Below are 25,404 nucleotides of genomic sequence, written 5' to 3'. Positions count from 1 at the left end.
GCTGGGAGTCGTTTTCCATTTTCTTTGCTTTTATGGGCCGTGTCCGAAAAATCCAGTGGGCTCGAAAAGACAAGATGCGACGGAGCAGTAGTTAGGAACGCATGTTCCTTTCCCTGGTCGTCTTTAATTTATGCAAAGCAGGTTGAAATGGTTTGGAAAGTTCTTGATTCCTCTTTAAATCCTTTAAACTGCTTGGTTGTCAAACTGTGATAAAGTCCAATTTAATGTTTTACTAAAAACCTGAATTTGTAAGGCATTGTTTACAGTTCAAACCAGATGTTTAAAGATACTAAAAAAATTTTTTCTCAATATCTGAAGTTAAATCAGACCAAACTTTTCTTTTCAGGTCAGTTAGAATCAGAAAAATTATTTCCGTTCGCTAAATGCAAGCCAACTTATCAGTTGGCGGTAATATTATTGTTTTCAGGCCATTTTCAAGTAATTGCATAAAAATACAAGAATATATTCTCAAAGATCATCACTGGATATTTCACACTGTACCTGGAAGACATTTCAAATGTCAGAAATAAACAAAACAACAAAAAGTAGTCATGATGTTTCTGTAAACAAAATTAGACTTTTCTCATCCAGCTTTTGGTAAACGATTAAAAAATGCAAAGGAAAGTTATTGATCTCATTTTAATTTATCGTGTGATTCATTGATTTATTTATTTTTATGCCGCAGGCCGAGTGATACAGTTCATATAATTGTGAATTAGTTCCACACTAGAGATAAAACTCACCTTGAAAGTGCTTCATTTTCACTGCAAGAAAAACCCTGACAGTGACATCATGTTACTTTGTGATTTTAAGTGTAGGTGTAAAGGTATAATATGATACAAACTCTGTTTTTATTGTTCTGTTTCAGTTTTGGCTCCCATTCAGATTACGTAATCGTACCTTTGAGACTCAATAAATCAATAAATCCAAGAGAAATATTGCAGATTTCCATCATTTCCCCCAAGAAGTGCTCAGGATGTTTCCCCAGCTCATCACTCCTGCGTTTTGTCCTTGTCTGGTGCAGTTAATTAGTTACTTCAGTAAAATCTCTGCAGCCAGGATGTTGGGCTCGACATTTGCTGCATCACCCTCCATCCCTGCATGAATAGCCGAGCGAATTAGGCGCTATTGTTTTATTTCCCCCCTCTCGTCTAAGCGCCAGCGGTGAATGCTGGGAAATCCCCCGGGGAATCGGTGTGATTTGATTCCTGGGTTTTTTTGTTTTTTTTTGGTTTTTTTTCCTGAGGAGGCAGCGCTTCTTATTGAATCGGCTCCATTACATTTCATCTCCGCCGGGGGAATAGGAGGCCTCGGAGTGGGCCGTGTTGTATCACAAACACACCAGAAAACAGCGGCGCAGCAAACAAACAGGCAGCGTCGCCTCGCTCCTGTTCGTACGCTGATAAGACAGGAGAGCGTGTGCATGTGCGAGCTTAATTCATCTCTACTTCATGTATTTTAGATGCATTTGTGGCAGCAACATCCTTCCGTGTTTAGATGCATGTGTATCTGTCTGTTTTTGTCGTAAACGCCGAGCGGTGACGAATCAAAAGGTGAGTGGGTGTCGTGCACAGAGAACAGTGACAGGTATGCAGTAGCCTGCAGTGGTTGCGCAGCTTCTGGCTTCAATAAGACGCCGCCGTGTTGACGGCGAAATCAAACGAGACCTAAATTAACCGGCGAGGTTTTGCGTATACCTGCCAGCTTCCCACACTAGGAATTACTGCAGGTTCATTTATGTTGAAATTTAGTTCAGAGAAGAAGTATTTTAGTGTGTTTTCACACCTGGTAGAATGACATTTACATTACGAAAATACAAAACCATCAAAAACAATAGTTAACAATTATTAAAATCCATAAATACACAAAAGAAATGGCTGACGAATTGAATAGTGTGATGTTAGCGTCTTGAGGTACTGATAATTTAGTAGACTTTGTTTGACTGACGGACCAAAATTGCAACATTTGTTACATTTTCAGTTGCTGTTGTTCTTTTTCGCTCTGCATTGTCAAACAAACTAAACTCTTTGAAAGAGATGTTCCCCTCCTTGCCTGTGGTGGCGCTATACCAAGAACAACTACATTAAACGACTCAAAAACCTGAGTGCTACTTCCTTCTTCACAAAATGAAAACAAAAATGGATTACCAAAGCATAATTCAGAGCTATAAATATCACATTAATACTCTTTGGCAACTTTTTCTATAAAAGGCTCTTTTTTTTTTTTTTTTTTGTTCCTGCATAGTTTGACTTTAGACTTGGAAATTATAGGTATTAAATAATCCTGTTACGCAAAATTCAGTTTTTGAATGTTTCCGTTCTTCCATCAACTGCTTCTATATAAAAAAATAAATAAAAAAACCAGCTAGATATTTTTTGCTGATGAGTTTTGGTTTTTTTGGTGTCTGGAAAACGAGCAGTTTGCAAAACCTCCTGATTCCAAAGACATTCCGCCGTTACCTAGCAACGCCAGCCCCTGTTTGGATTTAAAGCGACAGGACGCCCTTAAACATCTCATTCTGAAACATAGGCAGAAAAGATGGGACTAAAATCTCATTATCTAAGAATTAATGCCCATCCTAACTACCCTAACTTGTTCGAGGCAGTACATTAGGTCACCTTTAATCAGTGGGTTTCGCTCCTACATCCACTGCCTGTTAACAAAGTGATAATTCATCTTGGCAGCCAGCGCACTGAAATCTTAAAAAAAATAAAATAAAAATGAAAATTTTTGTCGGCTCCTGAAGAGCTTAGATCGCTGCGGCTAATTAAGCAATAACAAAATGCATTCAATGTTGCGTAAGAGCACAAACAATCACTCAGGTTCTTTTGAGGCTCCTGTTTGAAGCCCGAAACACACAAACAAAAAAAACAAACACTCATTACATTCACAGTCACATGCAAATCACCCTGTAAACACTGTATGACTGCAGCTTTAGAAACAACCTTTCACTCTCATTATCCCCCACAATCCATTTAGCATCAGACGCCTCCTGATGTTTTTCCCTCTCCAGTTTCTGTAATCCCACACATCTGACCTGAACATGTCTCCTAATCTGTTTGTTACATCTGTTTGGACAGCAGTTTGTCTTCATAACACATTTACATAGAATCGCCACGTAATATTCTCCTCGTGGGTGCTTTAATCTCATCTTTCTAGCCCTGCATGAAACCCATCATGAGCAGGAAATTTGTGGAGAAACGGCGCCTTTTCCTGCCAGACTGACCTGGAGCTGTGAGAACTTGCAGCTGTGACTTTTCGCTCTTTTCGCCACCGTTACAACAAGCTCAGTCAGATCCCTCCGTGCCTCAGCTGCTGCACTGTCTGGCGCGTAACGTGCCAATGGTCTCGCCATCAAAATGTTGGCGTTCGCCGCGGTGAGGAATATGGATGTGTGTCCTCACCACTTCACTGAGCAGAACAGGATGCCTTACTGGGAGGTCATGAAATCGCCACTCTAATATCGGGACCGGCGTTTGCAGATGAGAACGGGGACAGAATTTTGAACTGGTGCCACCGAACTCAGACTTTTAATTAAAACATTTGCATAAAACAAAAATAATTGACTATTGCAGGACAGTTTTTCAATTCAAATTACATCTGCCCTTGAAAGAGTACAGCAAATTTAATTTTGACTTAATTTACATGTTCTGTGATGCTCTTTGATATTGTGTTTACGTTTATATTATTGTTTTTTATTATTTTGTTCCTTAATGTTTCTTGTTTCATATAGTGAGTCTTTATCCACTTCAAAATAAGAGCATGAATGCAAACGTTTAACGACTTGAAGAATTATTAACAATCCAAAACCAAAGTGTTGACACAGATGTTGAACTTCATTCATCTGAAAGAAATTAGCGTCGTAGCTAAATTCATTTAGGGGAAGCTCAGTGCGCTAAATGGTTTCACAGCGCTAAATAAAACATTTGCATAGTTATATTTACTTCTTGGCGTGGCGTTGGTACGTCTGCGCTGCTCACATCTGTTGTTCGATCAGACAGACGTCCTTTTAAAATCATTTAAAATGGTTCGTCAGATCAGTGTGTACGACTCCAGAGCAGGAGATTGTTTGATTTCAATCATTCTGTCAGCCACCATATGCTACGATCGAGGGGAATGGGCTTTATTGTAAATCATAAAGACAGGCGCGTTCGTTTACATGTGTAATCCCTGGATCAGGTCCAAAAGCTGCAGGCGGGAGGGGCATGGGAGGCGGTTCGGTTCAGTGGCTGCTTATGGGCCGTTTGGATCGCTTTTGTGTTGGAACAAAGTAAGCTGTTGAGAGCTTTACTGCTCCATATCCGTAGTGGAAAACCAGGAACATCTGGATGTTCCTTCAGTGACTGTGTCTGCTGAGTAAAAGAAAATATTTGTTTTAACTCCAAATCACAAGAGACTTTACATAAATCAGTCCAACTTCAATTAAAACATTGATCAGGTTTGGTTCGCTAGCTTAGCAGGTTGATTCTGAAAATTATTACAAACAAGTTAAAATCTTTTTATATTTGGAAAATATTTGATGCAGCAGATTTTTTTTTTTTATCACGCTTTTTGCATTCGCTTTGGTTTTATTGTAAAAGTTGACTTTTGTGCACCAAAGACAAGCTTGTTCATGTTCGTGTAAATTTATATAAAAATACACAAAAATTTCATTTTAAAAAAAATAAATTGACCCAAATCCTATTTTTACAGTTATTTAATAGACCAAAATAAATTGGAAATTGGCAAATGTGCAAAAACCATAATTTTTGGGTATGATTTTTACACCCATTCCTTTAGAAATCTTTAACTACTTTATTTGTTTTAACTATTGCATGCTTAGTTTGTTGTAGTGCAGAGTAAAAATGATAATTTCTGTGTGATTTTACAGTTTTTTGGTCCCCAAGTTATTCTCACTTGACTATTTTGGCCCAAGAGTCAAAACGTTTAGTCATCGCCGATGTAAATTATTGCAAAGAAACGAGTTTGAAAGCAGTTTGTTCCCCGTCTCATCTGGATTTATATCTATCAAGATAAAGAAAAACTGCACAATAATATTTTTTTGCCCCTTTTATGAATTTATGTTTGAATAAGAAAGGATACAGATTTGATATTTGGTCATTCAGTCACATTTTACTAACCGTTTAATGCATTTTCTGAAAAAAGAGAAGATTAAAGAGCCTTAATATGTTGGAATTACAGGACTAGATTAAACCTGGTAAATCTCAACAGTCACCATTGATTTAAACTCATGTAATTATATTTTACTGCTGTTCTGTTTTTATAACGGCACATTAGCAACGTCTCAAATTGAGTTATAAAGGGATGACAGAATGTCTCTGTATTGTTGACTAACACAGTAAGGAGGATTACTGTGTTAGTAAGTAATTGATGCTGGGGGGTACAAACATTTTAATGGCAGGCGGCGTGCTGTGATCACACCAAAAATTACCCCCCTCTGAGCCCTAATCAGGAGCCAAATTAAGAGTTGGGTATAAAGCTGCTTGAGTGTGCGCAGTAATCCAAGATTAATATTGTTTGACGAATCAGTGGGACGAAGTTCAGAATTTCTTTTATTTATTTTTGCACGTTTTGTTTCATTTCCAGTTTTGTACCTTTGAATGTTCCCGTCGTCCAAAACTGCTGCTGCTGCTGGGAGAAGAGTCAGTGGAGGGAACTGGTCTCTCTGCTGACCAGTTTGCTTTGGGGAGAGATGGAGAGATCCAGCATATGGATGTCTGCTGTCGTTTCTCGTTGTGTTTGGTTCCTACTTCAGGAGTTAAATATTTGGTTGGAAGATGAACTGCATGATGGTTATTGTTGTTAAAATGGTTGGATGGTTGTTCTGGTTGGTCGATGGTTGTTTGGTCGGCTAAGTTGAGGATGGATGGAAGAACTTCTTTCTCCATCACCTTATTTTCTTAGTTTTAAATCAAACTCTGTTTCTGCATTTTGATTCTGTTCATTTTTACATCTTCATCTCTTCAGCCATGACACCAGTTTGCTGTTAAAGTTGCATCAATCGCATCCACTCATATATCACCATCATTCTTCCTCAAACACATATTTTCCGTGTTTGGTCCAGTAACTTTATCCATTTGTCAGTAATGTTGAGAAGCAGACAAAATCCCTGGAGGAATTACAGTGAATAGCAGAAAACATGGAGTCATTACTGTGAAAATAGGTGCTGCACAGACAAACACTGAGGGATTAGAAGAAGGAGCTACCAAGGATGGAAAAAGGGATTTATTGTTGGTATATTTGTGGCTTCTGAGGTCATGCATCTGTTTTTCTGTTAGTGTGCTGAGGGATGAGTTGAAGGCCATTTCCACCCAGTATTGACCCCGTTTGATAGCAGCATGATGTCATTTGGGCCTATTTGGAGCCAGACTGTCCGTCCTTTCTAAACCCTTTGAGTTTTGGTTAAAACAAAATAAAATCACAATCTAATCACTTCTGGTGTTTGAAGCCAAAAGCCATTAATGGTCAAAATGCATAGAAAACCTTTACCGGGGAGAACAGTTGGTACTTTTACAATCTAATTCTAATCTAATCTAAAACATAAGAAATGTTTTTCTTATTAAAGATGAAAGTTACAACACAAAGAAAAAACCCAATCCAATTTAAACAGTATTTACTTTTGCCAAATTAGATTATCTGACAAGAAGATGGAGAAAATGTATAATTGTAATATGAATATGAAACATTTAAACAACATTTAGAAAGTGATCAATAAGCTCAAACATTATAGATTCAAAAACTTAAGAAAAGAGGGTAATCTTAACATCAAATCGGATTAGTTCATGATGCGCTGGAGGGAAAATTATTGCACTCAACGCATTGTCTTAATACAGATTGATTTGCTCTCCAGGAAAGCTTCTGATAAAACCAGTTTTTAAAGAAAAAGATGATTTATTCAAACCGAACCGAAGATTTAAGCCCTCGGCTTCCACTCACAAAACGACCTGAAAGCAGTGAATCCATTACCATCACAAATGTCTTTATAAAATCCACTTATGATATTTAATATTCATCAGATCCAACAATTTGCCAACATTCCTTAATAGCACTCTAGCAGAGCTCGGCCACAGTCGGGCGAACTCTCCCAGTGCGTTGCGCATTAGTGTGGCGGTAATGGCACACGGCTCCCGGGACGTTTTCCACTTTGTCTCCCGCTGCGAGCCGGATCCGGTCCGTCCCAGTAGGAAAGAACCAGCGGGGAGGGGGAGACTAAATGGGGTTCTTCTGACCATTTGGGTTTAAGCACCAGAGCAACACGCATGGCTAAGAGCTCGCTCTGACCCTAAAAGGATGCTGACCCACATTTGGTGTCGCGAACGGCTCTTTGCGGCGCTCGGCTGTCAGACTGCAGTCCCGCATGTGTGACTGTGTGCTTAAGTCGCATGTTTTATGCATGTGCTGCATTGTGCAGCTCTGCCTCTTCTTACTAAGTGCTGCTTTGTTTAGTTACAGGCATCTTTTAAAAGAGTCAGAACCAAAGTACCAAGATTCATCTTTATTGTGAAGATGATAAAGAACGAGATGATTTGACCCAAAACAAGAAAATAAAGATCTGGCGTAGGGCTGGGCAATGTGCACTGATAAGTTTTATTGCAACATTTTGCAGTGATATTGTGATAAGAATAAAAGTGATGGCAATTTCTATTTATCATCTTTTTTAGGTAACTGAATGTGAGTTATCATATATAACAAATGTTCTGTCATAACAATTTCTCTCTGTTTTCACAATAAATGAAAATAAATTAAAAACCCTAAAAACTTTGTATTGTTCGGATTGTTAGCTTTACTATTTTCTACACTGTTTATTCAATTAAGGTATCGATAAATACCAGTAAATTTGAAAATAAGATTAAATGTATGTAGATTTGTGGTTCAAATCACATTTATTTATGTGCCTGGCATCCAAAAGACACATGGATGTTTTTCAACCTGATTTCTTTGTGGGGCTGCGATTGTTTTGTTTTGCAGTCTCAACCATACAGTTACCTAAAAATAAGAAATAAATCATTCTTAGGGTCACTTTTGTTGTCATCACAGTAGTTCCTCAAAGTGTTATTTTTATTCTTTCATGCATGTCTGAGAAATCGTTTAATCTCCATGGCAAGCATTCACTCTTCAAAACCTGCATGGTCTTAGCTCCACCTTCAGGACGCAGCTCCTCCCCCACTCAGCTCCTTCAGACTAGCCAGCAGCAATCAGCAAATACTACTGAGCTCATAACAGGAGGTACGTCTCAGTGCAAAGCTGGTAAAATCGTTGATGACGGGGGAGACACGTTGCGGTGACTTCCTGGTGGCCGAGTTTCAGAAAAAGTTTTTAAAGAGACAGATGCCCAATTTCAAGGCGTTAAATTACAAAGTCAAATGTTGTTCAGTCATATTTGACAATAGCATTTCTATAATAATTTAACATAATTTCTTGATTGTACTACAAAATGACACTATACAAGTTAAATATTATTGTAAAATGTAAGATGGTAAGATTTTTTTTCGTCGTGTGTGTCTGGTCTCTCTTCCTGTGTAAACCAGGCATTTGGCTTTTTCTGTTACTGTGACCCACTTAGACCAGAAATCTTCGACTGGTATCGAGTTCACGGTGTCAATAAGTGTGAACGTATGGACATGTTCAGTGTTGCTGGTTATTAAAAATAACTGAAAGGTCAAATTTTTGTTTTCCTGTTGGCTCCAACCTTCTTGATCAACTTGTCCTTTTCCACTTTCATTTTCCTGAGTGACCTCACGACCCCAATACACAGAGCCAGAGAAACACACAATGCATAAATGCTGGGTTTACCAGCAGGGACTTTGGTTGTAAAGGACAACGCTTTAGTCCACTGATGCATACGGAACAGAGAAATCATTAGGGATGAAGCACACGAGTTTGCTGGAAGTTGCATGGTGTTGCAGCATATTCCCAGACAATTTCCAAGCTCCTGTTCCTTCATTTTCCTCCCCTCCTCATCACATATTCTCCTGCTTACTCTCCAGCGACATGTAGCATTCACTATTAATGTATTTATGCACCACTTGTTCTTCTCCGCTTGCAAACATAAAGTTATTCTTGTTTCGTTTTCCTCTTCTGTTAGAAAATAGCTGGAGCTGATGAGGGTTAAAAGAGGACTGGAGATTGCTTTTTCTTTATTTGCCTCATCATCTTGGCCTCCAATCGAAACATTTTATTTATAAATTCAGCAAATATGGTTTATAAAATGCAAAATCTCTCCTGCTCTCATAAAATACAACTTAGAAAAAAAGAGATCTGCAGTTGCTACGTTTGCAGAAAGTTTCACTTCATGGCAGTTCATTACGAGAAACGTGCAAGTCACTCAACAAATTAACAAATACTGTTCATTCAACACAAGATGTCTGTTGTTGGTTTGAATTACTACTTATGTGCTTGGAAATAAAAAAATCTGCAGTTGGTAAATTTTTGCACAAAAATCTAAATCTGAGTTTCACTTCGTTACCAGAAAACATCTCGTCTCTTCGATCCGCTGCACATTTCTCCCAGCTCCCTTGCAACTCATCGTTCGTACGCCACATAAAAATGACATCAGAGCCCTCGTCTCTAAATAGCCTGTGACATTTATTGATGGACTGAAGTGGGTCCTCTCTGCGCCGGTTCGGCCCGAGGCCTATTAAAGCAATTGAGTCTTCTTTGCATTCTGCCTTTGAAGTGTTGGGAGAACGGCTGCGCCGGTCCAGACCGCGGTTCATCATTAGTCATAGCGAAGCGCTCTGCGTGAAAACTGCTGCTTTTATGGCAGCGGCAGACGCAGCGTGGGGCATCAGTTATGAAGCTCGCAGATAATGTCATCTGGAGGGAAAGTGTGCGGCGTGTTCGTGTCGCCTTTTTGTTCCCTCGGGGTATTAAACATCACGCTGATGATAAGGAGTCTTCTGTGTGATGATGTGTGATGTGCTAGTCATTAACACTCTGGGTCGTGTTTCTTCCTCATTATTTTGCTCCGGATGTAAACTTCTACAAAGGCTTTTGGCCCATGTTCATGTTCTGATGTTCAGATATGACTCCTGCCTCGAGCAGCTTTGTATTTTTTTATTATGTTACTAAAACAGATGTGCAGCGGAGCTCCGCGGGGAGCAACGGCCCGATTTGTTTTGGTTCGCCTCCCCAATCTGAGCTGCAACGCCGTAAATGATGCATCTGGTTGGTTTTTGTTCCATTTTAAACCCACAGCCAGACTCTGTTGAAGGGAGTCATTCCTTTCCACTGTCCCCACATGCTTGGTCAGGAGGGAGGGATGTCCTTTGGAGAGTAAAACTTTGTACCTTTTAGGAAGGCGGGGCAATATTGCCAAAAGATTATGTGATATAATATGTATTTTTAAAGATCTCACGAGTATTTTCCACATTTCAGCTGGAAAAATATTTAACAGGGATGAAAGGAAAGGTGGAGATAGACGAACAAAAGTCACCTGAAAGCAAAGACAAGGACATACAGCGAAGTGTATGTAGCGCTTGGCTTCACTTTGACTGAGGTGGGAGAGAAAAGAACAGAGTGTCTGAAAATGTTAGCATGAATAAATAATTAAGGCATCAATTAATGGCATTATACTCCAATCACGCTTCAGTTTTTTAGTCGAAAACATGACGAATATTGCCAGGAATGATCCCGCTTTATGATGCTACTTCAGTAAACCAGTGAGTGCCGTTAGCATCCTACAAGGTGGTAAAGCTCAAAGGAAAACGTTTTGCCCTACGAAGCAACTGACAGCAACAAATAATGTCTTGTGTACGTTTTGACGTGACAAACTCCCTGAGTGAAGATCTACTTTTTGATAAATATGTCAGAAACAGAGGCACAGCTGAAGAGCGATTTGAAATCCTGGACTGTTTCCTGACTGAGAATGGGCTGAAATGGGAAAACTGCATCGGTGTTTGCAGGGATGGTGGCAAGGATGAGAAAAGGAGTTCAGGCTCTCATCAAAAGGCCTCAGCCAATGCTAAGTGGACACGCTGTCATACATAGAGAAACACTGGCTTTCCAGTGTCTCCTTTCCTTTAATTAAATTAGATTATGACCGATATCATGGGTACGGTCAATGTTATGAAGACCTAACCACTGAAAACAAGAGTCTTCTGAACTGAATCTGCAGTTGCAAGTGACTCCCTTATTAAGCTCCCAGTCTGACTGGGCAGAGATCCTTCCAATGCACCAGTTCCTACTGGTTTCAGCTCTGCAGAGGAGGACCAGTTCATTGACCTCCACATTGAGACTGAGGTTCACAGACACTAGAGAGGGAGCGTTAGTGCAGAAGACTGTGGGCATTCTCACTCCTGTTGCACAGAGCTTTTTTTCCAGAGGTGACCAGTTTATTAAAATATCTGTTCATTCTGTGCGATTCTGCGTTTTATTGTGGATGCCATTTTGTTTATTAAATTGTGATTTCATCCCATGACGCCATCAGAGAGCCAGGAGAACTACAGTGCAAACCATTTCTGCACTGCGTTGTGTATTTTTGTCTTAGATTCCTTTGGTCAACGTCTGATTCTTGTGATTTTCTTTTAAAGCAAAACATAGTTTGGTCATATCTGACATCTTTTGATCTACTTTTTGTTTCCTCTTCCCTGTAATTGTTTTGCCAGCACCATAGAGATGTTGGGTGAGGACCAATTGTCCTTTCTGAGTCTCTGCAGAGCCCAGATTTCTGCAGGATTTCAGCCTCTGTTGCTGCTTTGATCGCTGCAGCTTCATTTGTGCAGGAGTTAAATGTCACTCCCAGTTCGTACAGCTGCGTGTGCGATTGCAGGAAATGGACATCATGGCCCCCAGTCTTGTCTTCAGCTCAGCGGGGTTCCCACCTCGGGTCTCCCACATGGAGAGCGGAAAATAAAAGAAGTTCCTCTCCTGCTGTCGGCTGCTGCCTTTTTGCTGTGGATAGTTTTTATTTAGCGCAGAGAAGCTGAGGTGAGTCAGAGCTGAAGCACAGTAAAACAGTCCCACTGTGCTGTGCTCATTAATCAGAAACATGCAATAAAAATGATCATAACCTTTATATCACAGCTGAAACTATTTTGTTAGTTGAAATGAAGCGAGAACCCCATTATTCTGCCTCCTTTTGTATCACTTTCCTAATTAATTTACATCCCAAACACAACATTAAGAATGCCAGAAAATGTTTCATTAAATCTTAGAAAATTATTTTTTACCATTGTTTTATTCAATACAGCTCATAGTTTTCACATAATAATGGTTTATGTAGGACTTCAATTCTTCTCTGTTTTAAAAGTTTTCCCGCCTTTTTCCAGAGGGAGCAGAAAGGCGGGAATCACCATAGCAACAAGTGCTTCAGTACTCTTTAAATATAATCATTAAGTTCAAAATTACTGATTGGATGAGTAGAATGAAGTTTCTCCATTTGATATTTTAGTTCAGCGTTGTTGGTTTATAAAAAGAATAAGATGCTCAAGTTTATTTGTTTGTTTCCCATCTGAGTTAAATTAAGCGAATGTTTCCTGGATTCTCCTTCGTTCCACTTTAATAAGTCTGAGCTGCGTTTGAGATTAAGAGACCTCATGTTTCAACAGCTCCAAAGTAATTACAGCCAACCCACTTTCACTCTTCCGCTCACACACACATATAAAGCCCCAAAAAGTTGCTCCCATATTTAATTAAATCCAATCATTTCACCATAGTGGGGAAAAAAGAAAAGGCTTATTAATCTAATTAGGAGACTCTCCAAGCTCTTTTCTGGAGCTTGTTGGAGTGTGAATCTACAAGTTTGGATCTTTTATTTCAGTGCGCCACATTTCAGTGGTGATATGCATCGGCCTTTTTACGGCGGCTCTGAAATGACTTTGCTGTGCCGTGAACAGCCGGCAGCTGCTATAATAACGATGGCCCTGACAAAACGTAATTATTTCTTTCAGCTTCCATTTGCTTAAAGCAAATTAGCCATTGCGAGGCAGCGAATTAGTAGTTGAGCAGCGGGACATGAGCTCTGGTTTTGTGGCGGAGTTGGTGAAATTTTGCTTTGGTCTTAGACTTGCTCTTTATCAAAATACTTGAGGATGTAGGTAATTTTAAACGTCATTTTATGTATATAGCACATTTTCAGCTACAAGGCAAAATCCAGTAGAGCTTTCTGCTCTACTGGATTTTAAAGGAAATGCAAACAAAATAACAAACCAAAAGAAAGAGCAAAAGACAAAAAAGCTAATAATGCTGAAATAAACTAGATATTCAGGGTTGGTAGATAATATAAGTATCTTAGCAGTAAGTTGGATATTATGATTTGTTCTTAATTCATCACATTCATAGACAACCAGTCAGCTCTGCTTTTGCTAGTTTTTTATTAGTGTAACTCGTTCTACGCTGCTACATCTTTTTATTATTATAAAATGCTAAGATTACCTTTGTCTGTTTGTAGATTTCAGTAAATAAGACTCTATTTAAAGACCTTATGGTGTTGGTTTGCAACGACTCAATAACTGATTGGTACCCGAGTTCTTGCATCTCACACACAGGAAACCTCTCAGATTAAAGGGATCCAAATTACCTGATGTTTTTAGGGTGTCAGACCATCACATTCCCTCTACGTATTTTACACGTCTTGTTTCATATTTCGTCCACTTGTTGACTTCTGACTGGAACCAGACGTCTCTGTTCTGCTGGGCTTTCTGCTCCGGACGTCAAGCGGCGTCAAACTGCCAGCCTGTTGCTCTCTTGGGTGGAAAAGGAGGCGAACAATTCAGGATGAAAGAGACGAAGGGAAGCTTTTCTTTTTATTTTCCTCTTTTTTCTCCAGCAATCTTGGGGAAATGTTCTTGAAGAGAAGGAAGTTGGATTTTAGTGGAGAAGTCGGAGTGATGACAGCTCCGTCGCCTCAGGGAGAAAAACCTCTTCAGTTTCTCTTTTCCTATATATATTTTTTTCTTTCTCCATGATATTTTTTTAGCAGAATTTTAAATCCTCAAGTGTTTTAAATCAATCTTTTGCTGCTTTTTCTTGTGTCTCGTTAAACTACATTTGCAGGGGCTTGTAAAAGTCTTCATACCTGATGAACCTTCCCATATTTTGTCACATTGCAACCACACATAAATATATTTAGTTGGCAATTAAATATACATAAAGCGGTGCACAACTGTGAAATAGAGATCCCGTCGCCCTTCTTCCTATAAAGCTGGTAATTAATGATGACTACCATTAGTTTTAGCTGTCAAGTTGTCAACATAACATGCTAAATCTTAAATAAGTGATATATGAAGGGAAAAGGGTCGCAGTGCTTTGCTACTAAATGTCAACACTATTACAACTAGATAACAAGGTCAGAGAAAAGTTTAATTAAAAAAAAATAGCGAGTAGGAGGGAAGCTGTTGTTATGCTAGCTTGACTATGACAACTGTAACATGTAGACGTGCTGTGGAATTCTGTTTGTTTCGGTTCAATTAAAAAGCATCAAAAAGGGCGACCAACACGCCGTCTCTGACGGATCGTCAGGAGAGCAGGAGCTTGAATTAGCTAAACTACCAGAGCTGTGTTAGCTTAGCTAATAGCAGCGGAAGCTGGTCCACCACAGCGATCACCTATTAATAATCACTTATTAATAATCTCAGAATGAACATCACGAAAAGAAGCATAAAATCGTAATGAACTGGATGTTCATTACGATTGAACTGACACGCGTAGAGGCGTTGTTGTCAGTTTCTATGGCAACGAGTCTGTTTGTAGCATCGCTAACACAGAGAATGAAACACAGGAAGAATAAGAAAGAGTGTTTTCTGTTATTTTTTCTTTCCTATGGCGCACTGCACTAAACTAATAATACCTACACGTCCAGGTTTCATTTTGTTAACTTGATTGTTCTGCAGAGGCAGCGCAAAATCTCCAGATGTAAACAACAACACGCAACGTGTCCAAGCTACTTCATCTTTCACCTTAGATTCCTGTGAAATATGTTTGTTTGTGGCTGTAATGTGCAACCTGAGGTGACTGTTCCTAGACAAACTCGACTCCCCCCTTCTCCCGTACTCCGGTAGACCTTTTTCATTTTTCTTCCAGTGTCCTAATAGAATTTGAATAGTGGACCTGCCAGTCCCAGCCAGGACCTATCGATCGCTTCCAGCATCTTTTCCTCCCCCCTTTTGGATAATGGATTGCCATCACGTCCTGTCTGAGCTGCAGCCCCCTTCCTCAGCGCCTGTTAGTACAAATAATGGCTAATCAATATGCGCTGGAGTCCCTGCAAATGTCGTTTTAACACTTGATTTATGCCGAGCGCTTTCTTAGTCCGTTTGCTTACCAGCCAGTCAATTTCACCAGTCGCAGTAAAGTCCTCATCTGGACCTTAAAGATGAATACTTTATCTGGACAGTTGGTAAACAGCATGGCGCTTCGACATGCAGGTCTGTGATGATTGTCGATCTGAGATCATCGCTCAAGCTCTAATGGCCGATCACTCCATCAAGACGGGATTTTTCTCCACTTTGTCCAGCCTGCCGCTTCAATCATGGTGTGTTTGATGTTTCAACCCTGCGCGACCGCTGGAGCTAATGCGATTTAACGAGCGGGGAGGTCCGGCGTTGAGGATGAGTCGGCTGAGCGGCAGCGAAAGCTGACGGGTCAAATATTTCAGACTTCCTGCGTTGTCTGGAGGAGGAGTTGTCAGTGCTGGATGTGCTAAAAGTCGTATCAATCCATTCGTTGGTTTTTCATCCATCTTTTTGTTATCCATGTTTGTCCACAGTTTTATCTAATCTGTCTGTTTATTCATCCGTCCATCAACATTTTCATCCATCCATCCAACTCACCCAATAATCCATCCGTCCAGTCATCACTCTACCATCCATCTATTGATCCTTCCATCATTTCTCTTTGTTTCTTGAATCAAAGTTAAAACTCAGCCAATAAATCTGTCCAAAATTCCCATTAAATATTTAATATTTGCGCATTAAAAGTGGGCGAATTGACAGAAAACTGCCAAATATGTCATTTTAATGTAAAAAAAATTAAAAATAAAATATTTAGCATCTCAGATTTTGTTTATGTTCAGTTCAAGCACCAAATTCACTCAAAATAATAATAATGCATACAATGCTTTAATATAATCAATCAAGTGAAAGAACTGAGACACATTTTCTGGCTTTAAACAAACTTGGGAAAAAAATAAAATGCAAAAAAAAAAAATTATCTTTTGTAAAAACAATTATTCTTTCTAGATCTTTATGTAATGCACCCAAAAATACTCTGGTTATATGGAAATGCAGCATTTTAATGGCTTTTAAATCACACCTATCTGCTCAAACTTACTGCTAAAAAGTTAACTTAGGTTATATATAATTACTGCAAAAGCTTCCAAATAAAGAAAACGGGCGCAGCGTTTAATATCCAAATGATCTTTTCCATGTTTTGAAGCACAATGTGTCAGAAAGTTTTGATTTTACTCCCAGTTTGAATTCTTATTTGGTTTCACTTTGTATCACTTAAATAACAAGTAATCCTCAATAAAAAGGAGCTTATGCGTCTTTTCCATATTTTAACATTTAATGCCACATGTATCACATCCTGATTAAGTGTGCTAATCCCCCCCAAAAAACACAAGATTTGGCTGAACACGCTCCATCATTAACTCTAATCCACGCTCCATCCCTGCCATGTTCCCTCGTCTATTTCAGGAGCTAATTTCACTCGGTTTCCCCTGTAGAAGAGAACACTTGTTGGACTAAAATAACACTTACATCCCATCAAATTTTCTGGATTTTCTTCTATTTTTTTTTACCGCTTCGTGGACGCCGAATATTCCAGTGATCGCACTCTCACAGAAGCAGGTAATGACAATTATTTATACGGTAATAGCTTGTAGTTTTACTTCCTAGTTGCACTAAGTAGACATTTTCCTGCATTGTGCGATTGCATTTGCATATGTAGCTGCAGGTGGTTTGTTTGTCTCACCTGGGAGGAACAGGAAGGTGGAGATTTGCGGTTCAAGGCAATGCAGAGGAATTAGTCACACAGCTCATTACAGATGATTGCTTTTGTCTGCACATGTATGTTCAAGTTGGTGGTAATTGCAGGTCATTGCCTTGTCCTTTCACCATGGAGACACAACAAAGCTGCATATGCAAATGGAGTTTTTATCCACAGATTGTTGCAAAATTACTTCTTTGCAACAAACTTCATGGAAATGACAAATGCACTCAGTATTTGATTGGATTTTCCTGTGAAACTGAATGGCATCACGATAAGTTGCATATGTTTTTGTTTTGTTTTCAATTTGTCTCAACGATGCCTCTTCACAGTCTCAGAAAAATCTTAAAGTATTTCCAAATCCGGTGGACTTTGTGTAATTTTTCTTTCAATTATTTACCCTCCAAATCAAAAATCACGGGTTGTTATTTAAGTGGTGGGAAAACTTCTGCTAATGTCTTGTTTAGCCTTTTAGCGCTTTTGCTAACTGTGAAAAGATTCCCCTGAATAAATTTTCCAGATATTTTCTAAAGTGCTAACTTACTTGGCTGCTGAAATTTTGTTAGCAATTATTCAAGTTGACGGTTATATTGATGCTCTTATTTTGAAGTTGAAGACTGATTGCTCAGCAGAAAACCAATTTAGGGAACATAAAAACATTTCTAACGTTATTAAAAAAGGATATTCTAAATAAAAATGTACTTTTGCCCTTAGCAGAGGTGTACCCTCTATTGGCTTGTACCGATTATATATCTGTATTTACTAGTTTAATTACTAGGGTGTTAAAGCCAAATGTCACAGAACTATAACTGAAATCAACCACAAAGCATCCAAGTAATGAAAGAGTTTTTGTTTTCATTACATTATCATTTTAGATTTCAGTGTTAGATTGTAATAAAGCTGATTCAAATATTTGTGTGCGATTTTCTGTTGCAGCAAATCAAACAGAAAATATTTCACTGCATGTAGCGTGTAGCTAGTAGAAAACATGCTTACTTTGGTTTAGAGTAATATTATGAACATCAGATTTGCTATTTATCTTTGTGATGCTTATTTTTAACCTTTCCTTTCCATTCTCTGTGTGTAAAGCTGTTGCCATTTTGTGTAGCCATTGATTTTCCTTGTAGCTAGGAGCTAACGCGATAGATGAAGAAAATCCAAAGAAAAATGGGGAATAAATTTTATTCCAACCATTTCTGGACCTGCAGTAGATATAAAAATCGAGGAGGCTAATAAACGAAGGATAAAGTGCTTTAATATGCACAATCAATTCAACGTCTCCAGCCTGGGCAATACCATTTGAAATTTATTAGAAGTGATTGAAGAGCTTTATTCCTGGACAAGATGGCCACCATTAGACGCCATTACACAGCAGCTCGAACAATATGATTAACAGCGCTTCATGCCAGGGCTGGGGGGCCTGAAGATCCTTCCTCTGTCTCATCCAAGCCTTTAAAACGCCCCTCTGTCACGGAGAGGTCACTCCCAGATCAAACAGTCATTGGTCTTTCTGTTAGAGCTACATGGGCTCTCCGCTAATGGCAAACAGGCCTTTTAAAGTGGCACACTTAAGCCAAGCCTTACCCATAATGCCTTATTTATCGTCCCCTGGCTCGCTGTAAAAACCAGGCTGTGTCAGCAGCTGGCTGCAGGATCTCCAGGGATTAATTCACTTCATCCCAGGACGTAGTCTGCACCCCCTCGCCTCCCTCTGTTAGCTTCCCAGCAAACAGGGCGTCATGCCCTGCATCCGTACATCACAAAATGCTTAAACAGGTGATTAACAGGTGCTTTTAGATTTAAAAGTGAACTTTCTGAGTGAACAACTCAGGTGGAATTTTATGCTGAAGCAATTTGAATGTGAACTTGACGAAAAAAATAAAATAACCAAAACCAGGCCTCGGGTCAAAGTGACCCAAGGTTATTGCCAAAAAATATCTGGGTGTTTTTGTCAAGTGATTGTTTTTATCAGCCACTGAGACCCAAATGGAAGCACAAAGTTATGCATAAAGTGGATTTTAAAGCCAAACGTCCTCACACATCCCGGCCCTTCTGATTTCTTTCAAGTCTCCACTGAACTCTTCATCCTTTAAGTATTTCGTTTCCTTTCCCCCGTCCTGTCCTTGACTTGTTGCCACTGTCTCCCATAACCTCTCCAGCTCAGCTTTTTGCTCCCACTTGAATTCAAAACGAACCAGGATTCCATATCCAGAAACCGAAAGGCTTTTATATTTTCCTCCTCTGGGTGGAAAATCTGCAGAATGCTTCGCCTACTTTCATGTCCTGTTTAAACTTGGCAGTCGGAGCTCATCTTGAACGTTTCAGGCACACATGGTTATAAATGCATTTAATTTGGCTTTAAAAGCGCTGGCGTTTACCCCAGTAAGCTCTCTGCAGTTAGTGCATGAATGGAAGCGTTTATTTTCTGTTTCCCTGTTTGTTTTGAACAGACACGTCAAGAAAAGATGAAATTAGGTTTACATTTAAAACTTTCTCTGGCTCTTTTAATCTTTATCACTCGTTATCTTCACCCTACCTACCACCATCCTTCCACCGCAGCTCTTCCATCTCTGGCTCTTTATCTTCCACCCTCAGCCACCTTCCTCCTCGCTGTCTTCAAACAGCGATCCCGTCTCTGGATCTTGACAGCGTTCTCTGGATGGCGAGCCCCCCTCCCTGGAGGGATTTGAACCGTGGCGAGCGGCGCTGACGGGTTGTCTGATAGAAACCACGTGACGGCCCTTTGAGATTTCCATTCTTTGATGGGGCGTCTTTCATCTAGGTGTCTTTTTGTTGCATCAGGCTGAGACACGGCTCAGTTTGGAGATTATCTTTGGTGGCATTGTCTTTAAAATTTCAAATTCTTAAAAACATTTGAGCTAAATATAGTTAAGGTTGTGGTTTGAATTCATTCTCATTCCACTTTTAAATTAAATTTATCTTAAAACTGTTTTATTTTCACATTTTCAGACTATTTTTTTCTAAAAACCATCATAGGAAACATGAAAATGATTGTCCTATGAGTAAAAAACTGGGGACTATTTGTTTTTAGGTTCTTGAAATCATTTAAAGCAGATTTTTAAAAATATTTTCAAACTATTTTTATTCAAAACTTTTATCTGAAACATACAAAAGTGAGTTTAATTATTAAAAAAACACAAGTTTTAAGTGACTTTCTGTTTGTATTATCATCTCAAAACATATTTTTACATTTTCCAGTTATATTTACTAAAAAAAACAATTAATCTGAATCATGAAAATGTGAATATATCTGTTTAATTCATTGTTTCATAAATAAAAAACACTTAAAAATGTCCAATTTGTTTGTAGGTATAAATAATTATGATTTTAAAACATCTTTTGAACATTTACAGATTATTTTTATTTTAAAAAATCTTAAACATACAAAATGTGCTTAAACGATTGATTTATTAATGCAAACCGTGACCATTCATCTGTAGGTACTTTGCTGTGACGAAGCAAAGAGCAGCAGCATTTAGCAGCAGCATTTAGCTTCTGCAGCCACACATATTGTATATAAACACACGCAGACACCCTGGGTGTATTCGCCCTGACAGGACGGCTGTCTGTGCCGTCAGGCCTCCATCCTGGGGGACTCCTGCTGCTCCTCCTGCCTGCTTCCAAGACGTTTTGACAGGAGTCTGGAGCTTTTTTCTGCAGGCAGGCAGGCAGGCAGTCACCTCAGTGGGGACCTGACTGCTTTTTATTTCCCTCCTATATGCTGTATAGAAAAAGGTAGATAGGATATGAATTATTCAGGGCTGAGAATCCTACAGCACCCTCAACAATTACCGGCACAGATGGTAAATATGAAGAAAAAGGTAAAAAGATTCTGCAAAAAACACTCCAGGGGTCTGAAATAGCACAAGGTATTAATATCAGGTATTTTGTTGAATTTAAATCTTAAAACATTTTAAATAAAACTATATTTTATCCTGCAAGGCCTCAAATTACATTTAGTTATGGTTTTAATGTTTAAGTTCCTTCACTTTCTCATTTTTTTGCTTAAACTACAAATACATTTGTTAGCTTATCCGTTTGTTAGCTCATGCACTTGTTAACTTATGCACTTAAAGTTGATACGTTATCCTCCTCCCCCACTCAGCTCCTTCAGACTAGCCTGTGGTAATTAGCAAACACCTGGTGAAACTGCACAACTCCTGAGTTCATTATCGGAGCCACTTCTCAGTGCAATGCTGGTAAAAATGTTGTTAAAGGGTTAATAGAGGAGCCATGTTGTAATGTTCAGAAAGAACAGGAGTTTTTAAAGAGACAGAAGCCCAATTTCCAGGGATTAAATCAGGAAGTAACAATTATTTTACGTCATTTTTGATATATACAGCATTTTTACACCAAGTGAATGTAACATAGTTGCTTGACTATGCTTTAAAATGGCATCATGTGACTGGAAAATACGTAAAACTTTCCCTTTAAACCCACTGATTTTACGCCCTAAGACTCAGTCGCACAGTGGAGTTTCATTTGAAAGGCAGGAAGCGATGAACCAGTGTGATTTGGACAGGTGGACAGAAGCTTAAAGGAGGAAGCGTCTGCACCCCGCATGTTTCATGATGGGCCTCTTTTCAGCAGAGAAGCAGGAAGGTCTTGCCTGCTGGTTTTAATGGCTGCAGCTGGTTCACTGGGAGCTTTCCAGTTGAGCTTGTCCTGGATTTCCCTCAAGATTATTTTTACAAGTTTTTGAGATTTAAAGGTGCAGCATTCAAGGTACATAGCGCCATTTTATAGCACAAACGAGCAACTATGTTTACTTTAGTTGTTATAAAAATGCTCTAAATATCAAATGCAACTTGAAGAAATTTTTATTTCCCAATTTAGTGCCTTGAAATTAAATTCTGTCTCTTTAAAAACTCCTGCTCTTTCTGAAACACAAAAATGCAAAGACCTAAAAAACAACTGAGGACAAAGCCAGTAACAAACTTTACATTTTAATGAATCATCAACAGACATCAAATAAGTTGATAGACTTCATAATTTAACATCTTGAAATTGGGCCTCTGTCTCTTTAAGAAGCTCCTGCTCTTCCTCAAACTCCGCTTTCAGGAAGTCATCACAACATGGCTCCTCAATTAACCCTGGAGCAACCAAGCTAGGTGCTTTGGTTTTGCACAGCTGAGTTGCTGCCATGGATATGAAATGATTGATCAGATGTGCATTCAAGACTCCAGCTTTGTTTTCGATGAGGGAATCAACATGAAGTAAAGCTCCATGAAGTCAGTTTTACATCGTACTGCCCCTTTCAGCAAACAGATGTGAGTTTTTACATCTAACATCTGCTGCGCTGTAACAGTTTGGGTGTGTTAAACAATCTGCAGTTAATGTGAAGAGGATTATCACGTTTTATTTCCCTCTGAGCAGAAGGAGCTCTCGCTAAGCGTTAGCTTTGCTGCTAACAGGGAGAACAAAATGAGATCAGAAGCGATTCCTCTCGTTTCAGAAAATGTTTCCAAAAGCTAATTAGAGGGTTTATTCTGCTAAATTAATCACAGACTGACACAAGGTCCAGAGCCTCTGCAGCTGAGCGGTCCAGCGGCGTCTCCCCCCGTTCCCACAGTGAAGCTGGGAACGACCCGTTTTGGTTCTGATCAGCCAGCTTTGATTCAGGAACGCTATTTTTACCAACAGAGTGAAAACCACTCACCTGCATGTGGAGAGGTTGTTCACTGTGATCGTAAAGTGGTTCTTTTGTATGACACAACAATATGGTGGCGATTTGTCACAGGTCAGGATATTTTTGGACTCTGATGCTGTTGGATGCTGTGCAAAAGTCTTAAGTCGTCACTGTTTTCTTCATATTTAGCTTTAATTGTAGTTCAGTTCTTTGTCTGCTTTTCTGTCCTATAAATTATTTCTGAATCCAGACATAAATCTCTAAATTTTGTCTACTATTTTATTTTGCTCCTTTGTGTCTTTCTTGTTTCATTCTGATTTTCATTCGTTCTTTCTGCCTTGTTCTTCCCTTGTTTTTCTTTCTTACTGTTTTTTTCTTTGTATTCACTGCTGTCTATTTATTTCCTTTCTCCTTTGTCTCTTTTCTTCCCGCTTTGTGGTTTTCTGTGCATTTTTTGACCCCTGGCTACAATTTGATGTTTATTCTGAATGAAACCTCACAAACTGGAAGGGACACCCCGTCACCTAGCTACCCAAGCCTTCCTGTGTGTATATAAAGAACATTGCTGCCATAAAGATTTAAATATTAATAATAATAATTCATATTATTATTATTAATTTACCTCAAGTGTGACTAAAGCTCATTTCGATTGGTTAAATCATCCATTCAAATTGTTTTCATAGTCTAAAAATCAATTATTTATTTGTTTTTGTTGTCAGATTTATTGATTTGTTTCTCAAGTTGACCTCTAGTGAACTCTGTCCCAAAATACCAGAGGCAATATGACTTTAGTTTCATGTATCTGGTTTTCATTTCTGTGTGCTAAAAGCTCAACTTTTTCTGCTCCTCATATTTCCAGAGGAAAGTGTGGAGCTTACAAAACAGAAACGCAACTTTTTCTTGCTCAATATCTCATTTGTTTTGGTGGCCTGGAAAACATGTCCTCTAAAAGCTGCTGTGTTTTCAATATTTCATGAGGCTGCTGTGTGGAGTCCCGGGCCTTAATGAATGCTTGCTGAACCAATGCTGCACTTTAGCTTCATTCCCAGCAGCAATGTCTTGGAAAACAAATATTTTCCTGTTCGCAGCTAAATACACGGTATGACTCGGTTACAAAACCCTGATTTGACTTTTTTATGTCTTTCATCAAAGGGGCGTGAATACAGGTTCGGTCAGAAGTTCACATCTCATATTCATGGGTATACTATAGTAATTTCGGGCTATTAATGATTCATTTCAACCACTTTTTCCTGTATAGAATAATTATGCAACAAAAACTATTATTAAAAAAAATGGCTGCACAAGTTTGACTTTGCAGTGAAGCTTTAGGGTCACAATTATACAAACAGGATCAAACATAATCATAAGTATCTAAAGAAATATTGCTCAAGGCTCTGAATTATGTTTAAACTTGACCGGGCCAAGACCTCCTAGCTTCCCGTTAGTAATTATGAGTCTGTGGCAACACTATTGGTTTGGCAGCACTAACTGGTCTAAAACCAGCATCCCACACTAATATCAACAGATGTTAGCTTGCACTCCAAGCTAGGTGGCAAACAGCCGACAAACTACTGCCACAAAACAAAATATGAGGCAGATTGCTAACGTTGGCTTTGTTAATACCTTTCTTAGTGCTTCCTTTCTGAGCTGAAAGTTTGACGTATCGCCACCATTTATGAAAACAAAGCACTGCAGAATTTAAGTTGCTGAAGTTTATTTTCTTTGTGTTACTTTCTCGAACATCGATATTCCCGACTCAGTGCAAAGCGGTTGAGACTTGCGATAGGCCACGTGACGTCCAATCCAGTGAAAGGCTTATGAATGGTGAACACCAGCAGAAATGCAAATCAATACCCCTTTGTTGTTATCATTCTGTTTAAGTTTAATGTCACTTTAAGTGTAAGTGCTGCCTCCAAAAAATATGCATTATTTTATAAATAGCAAAATATTGCATATTTCATGCATAATAAAGGAAGTTAAATGTCAGTAACCGTATTGTAGCGCTGTTGTGGATTGTTAAAGGGCGTATTAAAATGGGTCTCCATTTGCATTGAGGTTCTGCCAACCTCCAGTCTGTCTGCTCAGCCTCGCTGCCATCTAGGACGCACATTACAGTGGCAATCATGCAGCACACGCTCAATCTTTTCCTCTCAAAATTGCCTGCTGTCACAAGATGCTTCTAGTCTCATTTACCTCCCTCGCTGCCCTGAAACAGAGGTAAAAGGACCCCCTGCCTCTTGATGATAATGGATCCTAATTTGACTTAGATTATGATTTATCAGATGCTGCGCGCACTTCCGCTGGAAGTATTATGCAGCTCTCTGAAAATGGGAACCATTACAAGTAGGGATCCATCCGTCACCCAGAAGTCATGGACCAGGACGGCTGCCCCAGAAATTAGACTGCTCCAGTTTGATTTCCTTCTGGTCCCCCCCGTGTGGCCGCCCCTTCATTCTGCTGCAGCTCTACGCCCGGCTTAATGTGTCTGTTGGATCAGGAGATGAGCATCAGTCAAACCTCTGCTTACTAATTCATTGCTCCAGTTGCGCTCCTCACACTTCTCCATTTTCCTCACCTTTTTTCCCTCATGAAGGTTCATTGTGCCGCCGTGGAAAATAGGGGTTCTTTTGAGCATCTGAAGCGTTGCATAATTCATGCTTTAATGCATTTATGGATAAATATAATAAGTTGAGTTCCTTGAATGCCTAAAATCCAACCAATATCTTCAGTTTTATTGGCTGCTTATGCAGTCTCTCCCATTCTTCAAGTCTATGCTTTTCCTTCTGAATGCTCTTTTATTATCTGTCATTCACAAACCCATGAAGTCT

The 25,404-nt window shown here is 39.2% G+C and overlaps 1 protein-coding gene across 7 annotated transcripts in view; it reads left to right on the top strand.

Moving 5' to 3' along the window:
• The window catches only part of pard3ab (par-3 family cell polarity regulator alpha, b), a 212,647-nt gene that overhangs the window by 164,897 nt on the left and 22,346 nt on the right, over positions 1-25,404 (top strand). Inside the window, exon 23 of one of the 7 annotated variants that reach the window (XM_055022306.1) lies at positions 16,765-16,787. The exons of the other annotated variants lie outside the window; for them this stretch is intronic. Within the exon in view, the coding sequence (XP_054878281.1) occupies positions 16,765-16,787 (23 nt within the window). The remainder of the gene's footprint in view (positions 1-16,764; positions 16,788-25,404) is intronic. 7 annotated transcript variants of the gene reach the window in all.

The sequence above is a fragment of the Poeciliopsis prolifica genome, unplaced genomic scaffold (genome assembly GCF_027474105.1).
Source record: "Poeciliopsis prolifica strain line A6 unplaced genomic scaffold, Auburn_PproV2 SCAFFOLD084, whole genome shotgun sequence".
In the NCBI taxonomy this organism is placed as follows: Eukaryota; Metazoa; Chordata; class Actinopteri; order Cyprinodontiformes; family Poeciliidae; genus Poeciliopsis; species Poeciliopsis prolifica.
This window is presented reverse-complemented; position numbering and strand designations above follow the sequence as displayed.